Source organism: Bubalus kerabau, chromosome 3 (genome assembly GCF_029407905.1).
Source record: "Bubalus kerabau isolate K-KA32 ecotype Philippines breed swamp buffalo chromosome 3, PCC_UOA_SB_1v2, whole genome shotgun sequence".
In the NCBI taxonomy this organism is placed as follows: domain Eukaryota; kingdom Metazoa; phylum Chordata; class Mammalia; order Artiodactyla; family Bovidae; genus Bubalus; species Bubalus kerabau.
In genome coordinates, this window is record NC_073626.1 from 38,801,186 (window position 1) to 38,816,975 (window position 15,790).

At 45.3% G+C, this 15,790-nt stretch overlaps 1 protein-coding gene across 1 annotated transcript in view; it reads left to right on the forward strand.

Annotated features, from left to right (window-relative positions):
* KIF6 (kinesin family member 6) overlaps positions 1 to 15,790 on the forward strand; it is a 417,441-nt gene that overhangs the window by 340,451 nt on the left and 61,200 nt on the right. Inside the window, 1 exon segment of the mRNA XM_055574416.1 lies at positions 2,387 to 2,442. Within this exon segment, the coding sequence (XP_055430391.1) occupies positions 2,387 to 2,442 (56 nt within the window).

A 15,790-nucleotide genomic window follows, 5' to 3' on the forward strand; every position in this document is an offset into this window, starting at 1 on the left:
AAGAAGGCGAGGGGGTGGCTCTGAGAGAGCTGGGCTGGGGAGTGTGGAGATGCAGGACGAACAAGACAGGAATGCAAAGCCATGTCTCATCGCTGTTGACTCCCCTCCTTCTCCTTCAGGGCTGGGCTTCCTCAGGCAAGAGTCTGTCTTGACAACGCAGGAACAGGAAAGCATGTGGGTGGGGTGGCCTGGGGTGGCAACAGCTGCAGAGCGAAGGGAAAACGGTCTCTCAGAGACGGCTCAGCCCTCAGCCCACTCCTCTCCAGTGGGAAAGCCCTTTTTAGCTCCGCGCTGGGCTGCAGAGAGCCTGGAACAACAGCCCACGGCTTCCTGGCCGTGTCTGCCAGCCCGGCGTGGGGCGGCTCTTTGAAGACGGTTGACCACAGCACTCAGCAGCTCCTCGCCACGGGCCCCACACCCCGACATGTGTGGGTGACCACCAGGGAGGGCGGGGAGCTCCCTTCCGTGCCTGTGGGGGCTCCTCTGCAAAGATGGCCCTCTCTGCCTTCAGAAACTTCCCTTCTCCGGCTCTGTCCTGGTTTCCTCCAGCACTGATGTAAATCTCAGCAGCTTTGCAGCCTTGCTCTTGTAGTTTCCTCATTCCCAAGAATCTCAAGCTTCCAGAACTCTGTGGACCAGGCTGTCAGAGGCGTCATTCACTGGGCTGTGGAGGACTATCAAATGCCCTGAAACCGCAGGTGCTGAGGATGGACGTGGTACCAACAAACAGTTAGAGCGCCCCCGCCGCCCGCCACCTCCACATGGCAGAGCTTAAAGGATGAAGATAGTCCTCATTTGAGTGGCCCAGACAAAGCCTCAGTCTACCTGCCCAGGGGACAGAGGCCAGACTGAGCCCCAGAGCCCAGCACAGCGACCCACCCATGTTACAAATGTTTGCTGAGCTGAATTCAGTCTGCGTGGCATCCAGTGGGCTTGTACTCATCTCCAGAAGGCGACAAGCCCTAGCTGCAGAAGGGACATATGTCGTCTGGGATGAGCCTGAACACTGTTAATAAGGAGCCAGGGTGGGGAGTCCCAAGAAACCTAACGCTGAGAGAAAATGTAGTCCCCTTCCCTGGAAACTTCTGTCGGCAGTCTCCAGCCAAGCAGACACGGTCGGAAAATAGCAGTGACGTAATTCACGCCTCTTTCCCAGCCAGCCCAGAGCATTCTGGGCACTCTGAGCTTCACTTCTGGTATTCCCGTACCTGGGAGCCCTCTTCTCCCCACGTCCTCTAACAAAATCCCGCAGGACTAACGTGCTTATGGATGAAGCAATAGCACATCTGGGTTTTACTGGGATCCAGAAAGATTTGCGGATGGAGCAATAACATTTCCTAAGGGCCCACTGTGTGTAGGCCTAGAAGGCATAGTTTTCGTAGAGGTCATTTCTACACTTGTCCAGTGTAAGACTGGGCTCTCAGGGGGCTTCTCAAGAATACCTGTTGGAAAATAGAGAGGAGTCATTAAGTAAATGTCAATACAGCATCTGGGGGACTAGTAGGCAGCCATCTAAAGATAATGGAAAAGTTTCTAAGAACATAGGGAAGGACTTACAATGCTAAATGAAAAAAAATCAAAGCATAAAATCATATATATATATATATATATATGTATATGATCTTAAATGTAACAACTGGCTAGAAAGAAAACTAGATCTCAGAATAGGTCTATTTCTGGGTGGGGAATAATGAGGGGTTTATTTTTTTTCTTGCTTTGATAGTTCCAAAATGTGGTTTAACATCATCTATAAAAAAAGTAAACAAACTTTTTTCTGGAAAAAGCCAGATAGTAAATATTTTCAGCTCTTCAGGCTCCATAGTCTCCGTCACAGCCGCTCAACTGCCTCTGCAGTGTGAGAGCAGCCTTAGACAGTAAACAAAGGAATCCATGTGGCTGCGTCCCGTACGACTTGATTTATAGAAGCTGATGGTGGCGTGATGATGGCTGCCTCATGACCAGCCATAGTTTACCAGTCAGAAAAAAAAGAGAAAAGATCAGAAGAAAAAAAAAAGTTCTTTAAATATTCTTTGACTCTAATATCTTGGTACTATGATTAATAGAACACCGCACATAAGGCATAGAGCCCTGCTTTACTCTGGTTTCTTTGTATCATAAAACATTCGAAATCAAAAGTCGTAAATTAGAGACTATGAGAAGGAAGTTCTACACTGAAGAGAGGAGTAAAAATTCATGACACCAGTAATTAATGCAAATTTTATCTCTGCTCTTAAGCCAAATGTATTTCATTCATTTAAATTGTCTTTTTATGTCCCTTTCCATGAAGTTTTATAACAGAGACCTCTCAGAAATCTCTTATTTTTAAAACATAATTTAGGGTGAACAGAAAAGGTTAAACTCTCATTTCTTCTTTTTTTCCCTCCAGATTTGCTGAAGCTAAGGCCCTGGGAGAAAGCATAAACGAAGCAAGAAGTAAAATTGGTAAGCAGATGACACTCTGCGAGCCTCTTTCACAGGCCATTTTCCTGGTGAAATCAGGTCATGATGTGCTTCCAAGCAGCCGTGAGGACCAGTTTCAGGAGGTCCCTGCCAAGGAGGCTACTTTGAGAGCACCTCTCCTTGGAAGTTTGTCATCTCTCCCACCATTCATCAGGGAAATCACTTTCTTTTGTCTAGAACTTGAATTGTTCATCCTCATACAGGCCTGAGCCTGAGCATCCCAATGAGCAAGTTTTGTCTGTCCCTGGTGTTTTCCAGCAATAGCTCAACTGGTCATAACTGTACTATTGCAGCAACGGTTGATGTTTTTAAGGGACCGTGGAGCACTTTCACACCTCCCGGAGTTATACGTATCGTTTTCGACCAGGTGTGCATTTTTCAGCACCATTTCCTCTCTTTCAGTAGCTAGGAGAATGAGAGGCAAAAATGAGTCACTCTGCCCTCCCAGGACTTGGGCTGCCAATGGAGCTCCCCCAGTTAGGTGAGCATCCCTGGAAAAGCGAGGTTGAGGCAAGAGGCAACCTCGGTAATACTGTGCCTCAGATCTTTGTCAAAGTGAGAGGAAGACTCTTCTTTCACCCGAAGCTAGAAGACACACAGAGACCCATCTCCCAGGCTGGGCAGCTTCACCAAGGGGGTGCCTTGTGGCTTTGTCTCTGTGCTAGCTAAGACAGGAGTTATCTGGTACAGCTGACTCCTGTGTCCCCCTCGTCCCGACCTCTCTGCTCTCGTAAGTGAGAACAGGACAGAAGGCCACTATGAACATCCCTTTTGGCTTTTCCTACAAAATATGGCAACTCACAATAGCCTAGGGTCATTTCAGTTAGGGAACCAGGTAGCCCTGCATTCTCTACTGCGGCCTGAAAAAAGAACTGAGGCCAGCAAACCCCGAGCCACGTCCAGCACCAGGACAAGGATCTCTAGAGTCTCAGAGGTTCTTGACTTAAGGTCCAGCAACTTGGATGCAGGGAAAATGCACCTTTATTTTCACTAACCTCTAACTGCAGTTTAGCGCTCCGTCCAATGATGAATGTCAGCAGCAGACCACAGTAGAAGTACCAGCACCTGTCACAGTGGAAATTACTGACATTTTCATTTCACAGCACAGTTGGCAGATGTTGTAAAATATCTTTTATACTCATCAGTGCTTCAAAATTACAGTAGTTATTAGACTCACCAGTAGACCTTGTTATTTAATGCACTTATATAAAAGCACATATAGCTATTTCTATATCACAAAACTTTTTAAAATCTTGGTAACTATTTCAATGGAATTGGTCTCTCTTAAAATCCTATGTAAAACTCCTTTCTTGGCTTGAATTCTCAAAACCCCTAAAACCATATGGAAAAAAAAAAAAAAAAAAAAAAACCTGAGGGTCAGGAGCACTTTTCTAGAGATAACATTTATAGTTTATCGGACTCTCATAGAGATCAGTGACCCAAACCAATGATGAGGGAAGGGGAAACAGGCCTAAGTGGATTCAGAGCCAGCTTGTCAGAGTCATCTGACTCGAAGGACCTAATGGTCTGTTTTCACTCCTGGGGAGACAAGAGGGGAGGGCATTTTATGAATCGTTTCTCCCCAAAAAGTGACATAAAGTTTTGCCCTTGGAAAACATCTAACTCTCTAAACCAAAATAAAACTGTTCCAACACTAATGAAATATACAAACAGCGGAAGACAGCAGTGGCCATTCTAATAGGCTTAGTGTTTCACTCTGAGTACAGTGTGTTGCCGTCACAAGTAATTTTAAATTCTCCATAATTTTGATGCAACAACACACATTGATGGATCCAATTTGCCATAGTTCTTGAGATTAGGCAAATCAGAGGCTGCCCCACAGCTGCCCAGGCCAGGGATCTGAAGGCTGTAGTTGGTATTCCAGACAATATGTCTGGAATTTACACACAAAAGGTCCAGATGTACTAGAGAGAGCCCTGGGCAAATAAACCTTTGCGTTTTCTGCATAATAATAAGTAGAGTTCACAGCAGAGTTAAAACTCAAACATTTATTGCTAATGAGAAAGTGGCTGGTAGTTCAGTGGTGCAAATAAAACCAATGTCACTCTCAAGTCATTTTATGCAAATAATAGGCTTAAGACCCACCTCCTGGCCACCCATCTTAAAAATGTGCTCTAGATACGAGGTGGGGCCAAGGCAAGTGGATCGTTGAGACTCAGCCCCCTTACGCAACAAGCCCCTGACAGTGCTTGACCACCGTGAGTAGCCCCCACCACCAGCACCGCTGCATCTCGACACAGGGTTAAGACTAACGAAGTACAAGGTGGAACTTGTACACATATTTAAAATTTCCGAGGCAACTTTGAAGGAAACTGGTTTCAAGAGATTTACATTACTGAGTGTATTTTTTCCTAGGGAGAAATTAAATCAAGTGGAATTATCATCCCCCTACAAGTCCTTTAGTGAATCTAACAGCCTGGAGGTGGGAGCGTGGCACGGATGTGCCATGACGTGCGTGGGGTGATGACTCAGCTCCGCTCCCAGGCTGGGCCACATCCTCTCTCCAGACCCTCAGGCTGGAGTGAGAAGCTGGGGGTGCACGTGCAACTGGCCTGTCGAGGGGAGAGGGAAGCTCTGTCTGTGATCTGCACAGCTAGCCCACACGCTTCGACTGCAGGTTGCCACTGTCTTCTTGGGCAATTTGGTTTTTCTCTGATGTTGTGATCCAGAGCTGCCACTTGAATTTCATTCTTTTTTTTAAAGAAATATATTATTTTTTCTAATTTCTGGCTGCACCAGGTCTTCACTGCTGCACGCGGGCCTTCTCGAGTTGCGGCAAGTGGCGGCTGCTCTCTAGCTGTGGTGCTCAGGCTTCTCCTTTCGGTAGCTTCTCTTGTTGCCGAGCATGGGCTCTAGAGCGCCCGGGCTTCAGTACTTGCAGCTCCGGGGTTTAGTTGCTCTGCGGCATGTGGGATCTTAGTTCTTGGACCAAGGATCAAATGTGTGGCCCCTGCATTGGCAGGCAGATTCTCAACCACTAGGCTACCGGGAAAGTCCATGAATTTCATTATTAAAAATCCCTAGAGGTTATTAGTTCAGGAGCAACCATATAATATCTAATTTTTACATGGCATAATCATTCAACCAAAATTTCCATGTTATTTTCTTTTCTTATAACAAACCAACCCAAACTGAATCGATTAAACTCTTGCCACAAACTCCTTTCTTCGTCATTCTCTGTACACCATTTACATCAGTCCTGACGCTGAAACAAGTTGAAGTCAGAAATGGAAGAAATGACTAATTTCTTCAGGATCTCCTCCCCGAATAATGAGGTCTTTGTTTTCGAAAGGAGAGCCATTTTCATTGCACTTTCCTGCCCCATACTCAACAGCATTTAGGCCACTTCCCATCATAGGTTCCATCACACATTCATATACACCCTGCTTCCACTGATCATATCTCTAAAAATGCCATTAAACTGCAGGAAAAGAAACAGACGGCTTCCAAAGCAGAGGCACAATCCAGGCCGTTTTTCACTTATTAGAATCCTGGCATTGGCTTCTCTGCAGCAGTGTGCTACCTCTGGCAGCATTGTCTTTGGCATCAGAGAACAATGAATGGCTGTTCCTTGGCATGAGGCCCACGCTCGCCCAGTCTGGGAACCAGCAGCTTCTGAGGCAGGTGAAATAGCCTAACTGACGCGTCTTGGCACCTCTTCACCCTCCACAGACCCCTCTAGGCCTAACTGAAAACATCCATCAGAGGATGTAGCACAGAAGCGTTTTCCCCAGGGAGCCAATCAGTGATCGCTTCAGAAATCACAGGAAATGTAACAGAAGTAGATGTCAGTGAGCAGGGAAGAAGAAAACCCAAATGCTAGAAAAACTGACAGAACATTCTGGAAGTTTTCCCTCTCCTGCTTCACCTTCAAACAAGGACCGCCAGCCCACCATTTGAGCAGTACCCTTTTAAAAAGTGTTTCTCCTACACATCTGGGGTTTGGGTAGGTCATTGCTCAGATCTGGGTCTCCATCAGCAGAACTCGTGGGACTATTTTTCCATTGTGCATCTTCCCTACGTTCATCTTCTTCTGAGGTGTACTTCTGGACCTGCCCGTGCATGTTGGCTTCTAGTATCTCACCCTACATCCAGATTGTCTTGTGAGGCTGTGAAGGCCTCAGTCAAGTCTATTCTCTTGTTACTATTTGTCACCAGCTCCAAATAACTGCACCCACTGCAGCTTAACTGAGCACTGACACTGGGCCGTGCCAAGAACTTAGCAAGCGCATTATCTCATTTAATCTACGCAAAGAACCGCAGTCGATACATGTGTCATAGATTCTAAAATACACAAGGTTTACAGTCTTAACACCTCTGAAGTCAGGAAACATTAACAATCCATTGGCTGTCTTTTCATTTTAAAAACCTCTTTAATGAGACCAGATCTTACAGTTGACGTAGCCTAGATTCTCTGAAATATCGTATGATCGTTATTTTGCAGATTTTTTTAAAAATGGAATTTCAGGGAGGTGGCCTGTTAAGTAGCCAGTCTGGGATCAAAGTCCATTTCTGTCCAACTCCAAAACTTTTAAATACAGTGTATTATCTCCATAAATTCAGATTTACCTGCCTCTGAAATTTTCTGAGTTTAATATTTCACTAACCTATTACTCAGTTTTCCTGAATCTTGTTGCCCTTCATTTGATGTGCCCAACAAAAGGCTCATACTAGACCCTAGCTCATGCGTATGGAGCCCAAGAAGATGAAAAGGGTCTCTGTAACATGGTTAATGATTGGTCTTTCACCCAGTGGAGCTCAGTTGCAAGGATGAGTGGGTTTGACACCCAGCCTGTCCTCGCTCTCCATCCCACGTGCACTGGCCCACGGTTGCACTGATCCTTAGAGAGGGGTGCCTTTTTCTAATTTGCAGAAAGGTGTGCTGCAGACCTGCCACAGCCCTGGAGGGTTCAGTGTCCCACGTGGGTCTCAACTCTCATTTCCAGTGGTTTGCAAAATAAAATAGAGGGGTCGTATGTTCAGGCTCTATACAATTCCAACTGAGTGCACTTACTGATGCTTCAGAAAACATGAGAGATTTCAAATCACAAACTTAGATGAGGTTTAGTAGAAATGGGTGTAATGAAGTACTTATGCTTAGGTACCAAAACAAGCACCAATCAACTGGACCAGAGAAAGCCTGGTTAAGGGCAGGCAAAGAAATCATCAAGGACCACAAAATAAAAATATGTCACCATAATGTGAAAAAATGCATGCTCTCAAAATTAAGAAATGCGAAAAGTCAAGGTGACACCCTTTCCCTCTGCCCAGCATTTCCATGTGTGTGCACTGCATTTCCTGGGAATTCTGCCTGTCTACAGGAAAAGATATGGTTCAGAGAAAAACAGTAAAGTCATGATGAAAATGTTACAAGGGGGATTTTTTGCTTTATTAAGTAATTCATCACATGAATTTTAAATAAGCTCTGTTTGCACATTAGTTTGATTTTTTTAATTACTCTTATCAAACAAATTTAATTAATTTGTGTTCAATTTGTATTGGCCAGGATGTTTGGCTGTAAGCATGAGAGGAATTTTATTGTCTCATGAAAGCAGGAAATCCAAGGAATGCATTTGGCTTCATATGCACCCTCCTCCCCATCCTCCACTCCGTCCTCTCTCTCCCTCTCCCCTCCTCCCAACTTGACTGGGTTCTCTGGGAGTCTCTCCCAATTTAGTGGGAAGGTGCTTCTCAAAGGTCTAAGCTAATGTGGACCATAGCAGGGGTCATACAGCATGATCCCCAGGGCCATACAGCATGATCCCTGGGGCCATACAGCATGAGGTGAATGGTGGCCATGCAATCGAAGTTCCTTCTGTATTTATAGCCACTCCCCATCCCTCACATTACTTACTGCCTGAGCTCTGCCTCCTGTCAGATCGGCAGTGGCATTAGATTCTCTAGGAGCACTAACCTTCTGTGAACTGCACATGTGAGGGATCTAGGCTGAGGGCTTCTTATAAGAATCATCCTGAAACTGCCCCCACTCCTACACCATCTGTGGGAAAATTGTCTTCAACAAGACCAGTCCCTGGTGCCATAAAGGCTAGGGACCTCTGGATGATAGATTCATAATCCCAGTAAACAGGGTCTTTTCCAACACTGTTGGCAAAAACCCCTAGAGGGGGAATGACCAACCTGGCTTAGGTCATGCGTCCATCTCTGAAGGAGACCCTACATCCAGGGAGTGAAACGTTCTGATTCACTGGTGCTACATCCTATGTCCCCTCCTCAGGACTCAGCCCACCTGCTCCACAGAAGCTGAATACAGGTTTTAGGGAACTGAAGAAGTCTCTGTCTCCAAAGGAAGAAGTGCTGGGCTGACAGCAATCATATTCACTACAAACCTCTAAGATACTGATCTGTGGCTTGAAACAGGATACGTCTGTAAAAGAATGGATAGTAGTTCCTATGAGAGACCAAAACGCTTAGAGTTATTTATCCTGGAAAAAAAGGAAGCTGTGAATGAGGGATTTAAAAACTGGCTTTATGTACCGGTGCCTCTGCTGTAATGGAATAAGTGCAGTCACATACTAAAAAAAATAGCTGGGATTGTAGGAAGATTAAGACTGGAAAGACTTCTCAAAGCCCATGCAATTTTAAAACTAGTGCTCTAATTCAACCAATTACAATCCTAATAAAAAATAATGATATAAATAAAAAGACACGTTAAATTCCTAATGCATAAGGAAACACTATGCAAAACATCCATTTTTCTCCCAAAACGAGGCTCTCGTGATAGAAGAGCACATAGGAAGGTCTGAGGGCTGAGCTGTGGAGACGTGAACAACACATGCTCAGACAGAGGGCCCCACAAGAAGAAAGAAGCGCTTCCTTCTAAGAAAGAGCACTGGCCACACTGGACTCAGAGGAGGCATGTGGGGAGAGGGGCTGGGTTCAGTTCTGACCGTCCCCGCCGCCCCCGGGGCTCAGCTCCACTAGCTTCCTTTGTATTTAACAACCTTTTCTTGAACTTTCTAGAAAAAAACGCCCTATGTCAACAAATGAACCTGCTGTATGACACTGAGTCCAGCTCCACCTAACCAATCCCGTGTGAGTGGTTCCTGTTAAACATAATTGCGTGAGGGCACACTGCGTATTACTTGGTGTTGCGCAGAGGGATCAGTAAACTGTAGCTCGTCTTTAAAGAGACTCAAAAAGGAAGAGATGATTTTCAGTTGTATTGAACCTATAGCTGATCATGTGAAACAGACATTTTGTCAGAAAAGGTGATTAACAGAATATAGATTCTCAGAATCGCTAAAAGCAGGATAGATTGGCACCTTTTGAGATGACTCGGTGTATCCAAAGATGAAAAGAGCAGAAGGAAGATTTCTTAAAGTCCTTCCCTTAACAATTTAGAATGTTGAAATTCTAAGACGTGCAGTTACCGGAGTGACAGCCCATAACCAGTATGACTGATATCTTCATAGACTTGATTGAATGTTTGCTGTCTTAGTTTGGAGATCAGACAACAACAGCAAAATGATTTGAGCAAGCTGGAGGACTGTGGAGTGTATTAACTGACAAGAGGTAACACTAATAATTGTCATATATAAAGAAGGAAGCAGTGATTTGGTTGGAATGTCAGCCAAAAAAAAAAAAAAAATTGATGGATGGCTGCCTCCCAAGAGTCCTGACAGAGTGGTCCTACCTTAGTGAATGAAACAAGGTCCAGGATCTGGCCCATGCAGGGTGAACTCAGGAGGGCTGTCCCCTGTCAATCATACTCACTATAACCTAGAGAGGCAGTCTATTAATTTACCATGGAGGATGTTCTTTTATAGACAGGAACTCTTAAACTGCCTCTGTCCAAGGCCTCTTCTCCCAGGAACAAAATAGATTCGTTACTGGAAGGTTAGTAAATAAGCATCCCCAAGCACAAAGGGAGTCAAATCAGAGAAGTGTTTTGAGAGCAAGGTTCTCACAGGCACGGTGAAGCCCTGCCAGGCATCCAGTGTCCAGGGGAGTGAATGTCCCCACAGAGATTCCAGGCAGCCTCCACCCCAGCCACCTCTCTTCTGGGCACAATACACTTTTCTCCGGAAGAGACAATACCATATGCTACGTTTCTACTTCACTTCAGTTCAGTTCAGTCGCTCAGTCGTGTCCGACTCTTTGCGACCCTATGAATTGCAGCACGCCAGGCTTCCCTGTTCTTCACCATCTCCTGGAGCTTACTCAAACTCATGTCCATTGAGCTGGTATGCTATCCAACCATCTCATTCTCTGTCATCCCCTTCTCCTCCTGCCTTCAATCTTTCCCAGCATCAGGGTCTTTTCCAATGAGTCAGCTCTTCGAATCAGGGGGCCAAAGTTTTTGAGCTTCAGCATCAGCATCAGTCCTTCCAATGAATATTCAGGCTTGATTTCCTGTAGGATTGACTATTTTGATCTCCTTGCTGGCCAAGGGACTCTCAAGAGTCTTCTCCAGAACCACAGTTTGAAAGATAAATGCCACTACAAAATAAAAAGTTTTTTTAAAGAAAGAATTAGAAAACAACAGTTTCTCTACACTCTTATAATTTCAAAGTCAAACTACATTATTTTCTTTAAAGTGATATCTCAAAACATCCTGTCTATCTATGCTGGGTATCCATCCATCCTTAGTCCCTCAGTCGTATCCAACTCTGTGACCCCAAAGACTGAAGCCCACCAGGCTCCTCTGTCCATGGGGATTCTCCAGGCAAGGATACTGGAGCGGGGTGCCATGCCCTCCTCCAGGGGATCTTCCCAACCCAGGGATTGAACCCAGGTCTCCTGCATTGCAGGCGGATTCTTTACCAACTGAGCTACAAAGAAAGTCCCCTATGTATTCAAATATAAATACTCCAAATAGCCACAGATAAAGAAAATGCCTTGGATTGTTCATCTTTGAAGACTGTCACTCTGGTATTCTCTAAGTAGATGCTTTCAAAGCCTCCTGTCAATGACCTGCTCCCTCTGATATCTCCTATTATAATACATCCCGGCGTATGCTCCCCACCCTCAGCCACAGACCTGCTCAGTGCAGTGGCTTCCTCTTGGATTTACCTGCTGACTGACTCTTCGCCTGACAGTGAACTTCTCTTTCAGATACATAAACCAATTCAAAGTCAAAAAATAGTAAGATTTCAGAGAGAAATATCAATAACCTCAGATATGCAGATGACACCACCATTATGGCAGAAAGCAAAGAGCATCTAAAGAGCCTCTTGATGAAAGTGAAAGAGGAGAGTGAAAAAGCTGGCTTAAAACTCAGCATTCAAAGAAGATCATAGCATCTGGTCCCATCACTTCATGGCAAATATATGGGGAAACAATTGAAACAGTGACAGATTTTATTTTCTTGGGCTCCAAAATCACTGCAGATGGTGACTGCAGCCATGAAATTAAAAGATACTTGCTCCTTGGAAGAAAGCTATGACCAACCTAGACAGCATATTAAAAAGCAGAGACATTACTTTGCCGACAAAGGTCCGTCTAGTCAAAGCTATGGTTTTTCCAGTAGTCATGTATGGATGTAAGAGTTGGACCATAAAGAAAGCTGAGTGCTGAAGAATTGATGCTTTTGAACTGTGGTGTTGGAGAAGACTCTTTAGAGTCCCTTGGACTGCAAGGAGATCAAGCCAGTCACTCCTAAAGGAAATCAACCCTGAATATTCATTGGAAGGACTGATCCTGAAGCTGAAGCTCCAATACTTTGGCCTGATGTGAAGAACTGACTCATTGGAAAAGACCCTGATGCTGGAAAAGATTGAAGGCAGGAGGAGAAGGGGACAACAGAGGATGAGATGATTGGAAGGCATCACCGACTCGATGGACATGAGTTTGAGCAAGCTCCAGGAGCTAGTGATGGAGCAAGAAGCCTGGCGTGCTGCAGTCCATGGGATAGCAAAGTGTCAGACACAACTGAGTGATTCAGCTGAACTGAACTGAACTGAGATACAGCAATGAGATCTGAGAGCCCAGCGAGCTGAATCAGGGGCCAGAGCCAGGTCCTGGGGTGGGAGTGGGGCAGGGGTGGGTGGGAATGACCTCAGGAACCCGTGCAGCTCCAGAGCCCAGCACACTGCCTATACCTCCTTCAGGGCCTCTTGCTACCTCTGTGAACATCTGCTCTTGCAACCTGTTGACCCTGCTAACCATGGGTTGTGCTTGCTCGTGGTTTTGGTCTGCTCTGGCCCCAGCTGTACCTGAAAGCATCCTTTAACTCTGTCCCCAAGGTAACAAGCTAAAGATTTGCTTGTTTCTTAGCTCAAAGTTCCTTAGCTCAAAGGGCTTCTCTGGTGGTTCAGATGGTAACCAATCTTCCTGCAATGTGGGAGACCTGGATTCAATCCCTGGGTCGGGAAGATCCCTGGAGAAGGAAATGACACCCCACTCCAGTATTCTTACCTGGAGAATTCCATGAACAGAGGAGCCTGGCAAACTACAGGGAGAACTCCATGGACAGAGGAACCTGACCGGATATAGTCCATAGGGTCGCAAACCGATGCAGAGTCGGACACAACTGAGCAACTAACTCTAGCTCAAAGTTATAAGAAAGAAAACTTGACTGGCCCAGTTTATCTTTTCCAGGCCTTCAGGACAGCCGCTGCTGGCAAGCTTAAGAATGTGCTGTCTTTGGATCAGAAACCCATGTCTTGTCCAGGCAGATGTTACCAGGGAGGAAGAGAGGTCTTGTATTTCAGAAAGTGTCCACCTAGGCAAAAGAAGGTGTGATGGGGAGGTTTATGTTTTATAACCAGAACGTGTTGAGCAGGCACAGTAATGGACATCTCGTGTCCTCTTGGCTCTATCTCACAGGTGTGAAGGTTTTGCCAATTGAACACTTAGAGTTCAGTTCAGTTCAGTTGACCAGTCATGTCTGACTATTTGTGACCCCATGGACTGCAGCACACCAGGCTTCCACACCTATAAGGCGACATCAATTCTTTTATTTCTAGTTTCCCCAGGAAGCACTTTGCCCTTGTCTCTTCGTATTACCAACAGTAATAGTGACCCATCTTTGTAAAGTACATTATAATATATAGGGATTTTATTTATTTTCATCTAGTTAAATTCATTGGTCTTTTCTTTTACAATTTCCTCCAGTGCTTTTATACTTAGGAAGGGTCATTGTAATAGTTATAATGATGAATTGTTCATTGCCTGATATTTGTTTAATGCTTTCCTAAATTTTCTTCTAGTTTTTCTTATTGTTCTATTTTTCACACGCAACTCATTTGGAATTTATTGTGAAATGTGGTGTAAGCTGAGGCTGTAAGTTGAATCTTTTTCAAAGAGCCAATTTTCCCAACACCTATTTCATTTAATGAAATGCTTTAAAATAAAATTTCTTATCCTCATAGCAGAGTAATTTCAGATTTTCAGAAGGCAGATAATGCATTCTAATCTCATCATAGCAGTAATGTGCATTCTTCATATGATCATTTTCATACAAGTATCTCAAAAATAACTTTGCCAGCCGATACTTTTATCTAGACATCAGAATAACCCTGCAGAAAAGTGCCAACTTCTTTTTAAATTAATTTTTATTGGAGTGTAGTTGATTTGCAGTATTGTGTTAGTTTCTACTGTACAACAAAGTGAATCAGCTACGCATATCCTTATATCCACTCTTTAGATTCTTTCCCCGTATAGGTCATTACAGAATATGGAGTAAAGTTCCCTGTGCTATACAGTAGGTCTTTATTACTTACCTATTTTATATATAATAGTGTGTATATGTCTTCACAATCTCCCAGTTTGTCCCACTCCCTCCTTCTCTCTCGATAACCATAAGTTTTTTTCTACATCTGTGACTCTGTCTGTAAACCAGGAAGCCCGTGGACGGGGAACGACAGGCACATATCTGTGAATGGTGGACCCCACAGGCTGAGGGCTCTGTCAACACCCTCTGAAGGGGAAAGAGATAGTCTTTAAACACAGCAGCATGAGCTGGACTCCCCTTACACATTTGCTGGAGGAAGGTAGTTGGCACCATGGAAACAGTGGTAACTGAAGTGGAAGTGGGGGTAGGGGCTTTGTCAGTGATGCTGAATAGGGAAGAGCTGAAAACAGCCGGTTTGCTATGTCCACTATCAACCACCCTGAAATCACTGATGAGTCCCCTGCTGAAAACCACCAATAGTTTTCCAAAGCACAGCATATGCAAGAGTGGGCCTGTCCCCACCTCATCCTGTTCTGCTTGGGGTGGAGATGGCCATGGTTTGGTGTTGGCCTCAGGTAGTAACAAGACCCTGTGGACCAGCCCCGCTCTCTAATGCTCAGTCTGCACCACAACTTACTTAAGCCTGAAAAAGGTACACACAGCTCCACAGCAAGGCTGCTAGGCACTGCTCAGACTTTCAGAGAAGGCGATGAAACTCCACAGAGAGACATTCTCATAGCCACTACAGGGACTCTGCGTTCCCCTCCGGCAGGTAGGTGTCTGCGGTTAGGCAGCATTAAAAAGCAGGGACACTCCCTCCCAAGCACATCTGGACTGCATCCCTCATCAGGCATCTCATGAACAAATGCCCAACCCAGGCAGCTTGTGTGGGGAAAGTCCTAACAACAGGACCCCGGGCAGCTGCCTGAGCAAATCTGAAAGGAGGCCCGGAGGCAGAGAACCAGAGACAGTGCCACAGGGACTCCCCAGAGTCTAGGATCGATGTCTGGTCAGTGCTGGGGGTGCCCGAAAGGACTGGGATATTTGCAAGAGATGTTTGCAACCAACTATCAGGTGTCTAAGCACAGATTTTGGGCCACTAAGAGTCAAAGAGATCAAGTCCCCATCATAATAATAACCAACTTTGATAGAGGTGCTATTATAATATTATCCTCTTAACACAGACGAAGAACCTGAAGTCTACAGAGGCTCATACACATGCCCAATAATACACAGCTAGAAGGCAATGGCACCCCACTCCAGTACTCTTGCCTGGAAAATCCCATGGACGGAGGAGCCTGGTAGGCTGCAGTCCATGGGGTCACAAAGAGTCAGACACGACTGAGCGACTTCACTTTCACTTTTCACTTTCATGCATTGCAGAAGGAAATGGCAACCCACTCCAGTGTTCTTGCCTGGAGAATCCCAGGGACGGGGGAGCCTGGTGGGCTTCCGTCTATGGGGTCACACAGAGTCAGACACGACTGAAGCGACTTAGCAGCAGCAGCAGTAGCAATAAGGGGCAGAGGCAGAACTCGAGCCCACTTTCTGCTGGGCTCTAAGGCCAGTGCCCTCACATGGCAGAAAGTTCACAAGCCAACTGAAAAGGAGATATTAGGTCATACGTCCTCTCTGAGTTAAGTTGATGAAAAGAAAGAAAAGGAGTCAGTGAAA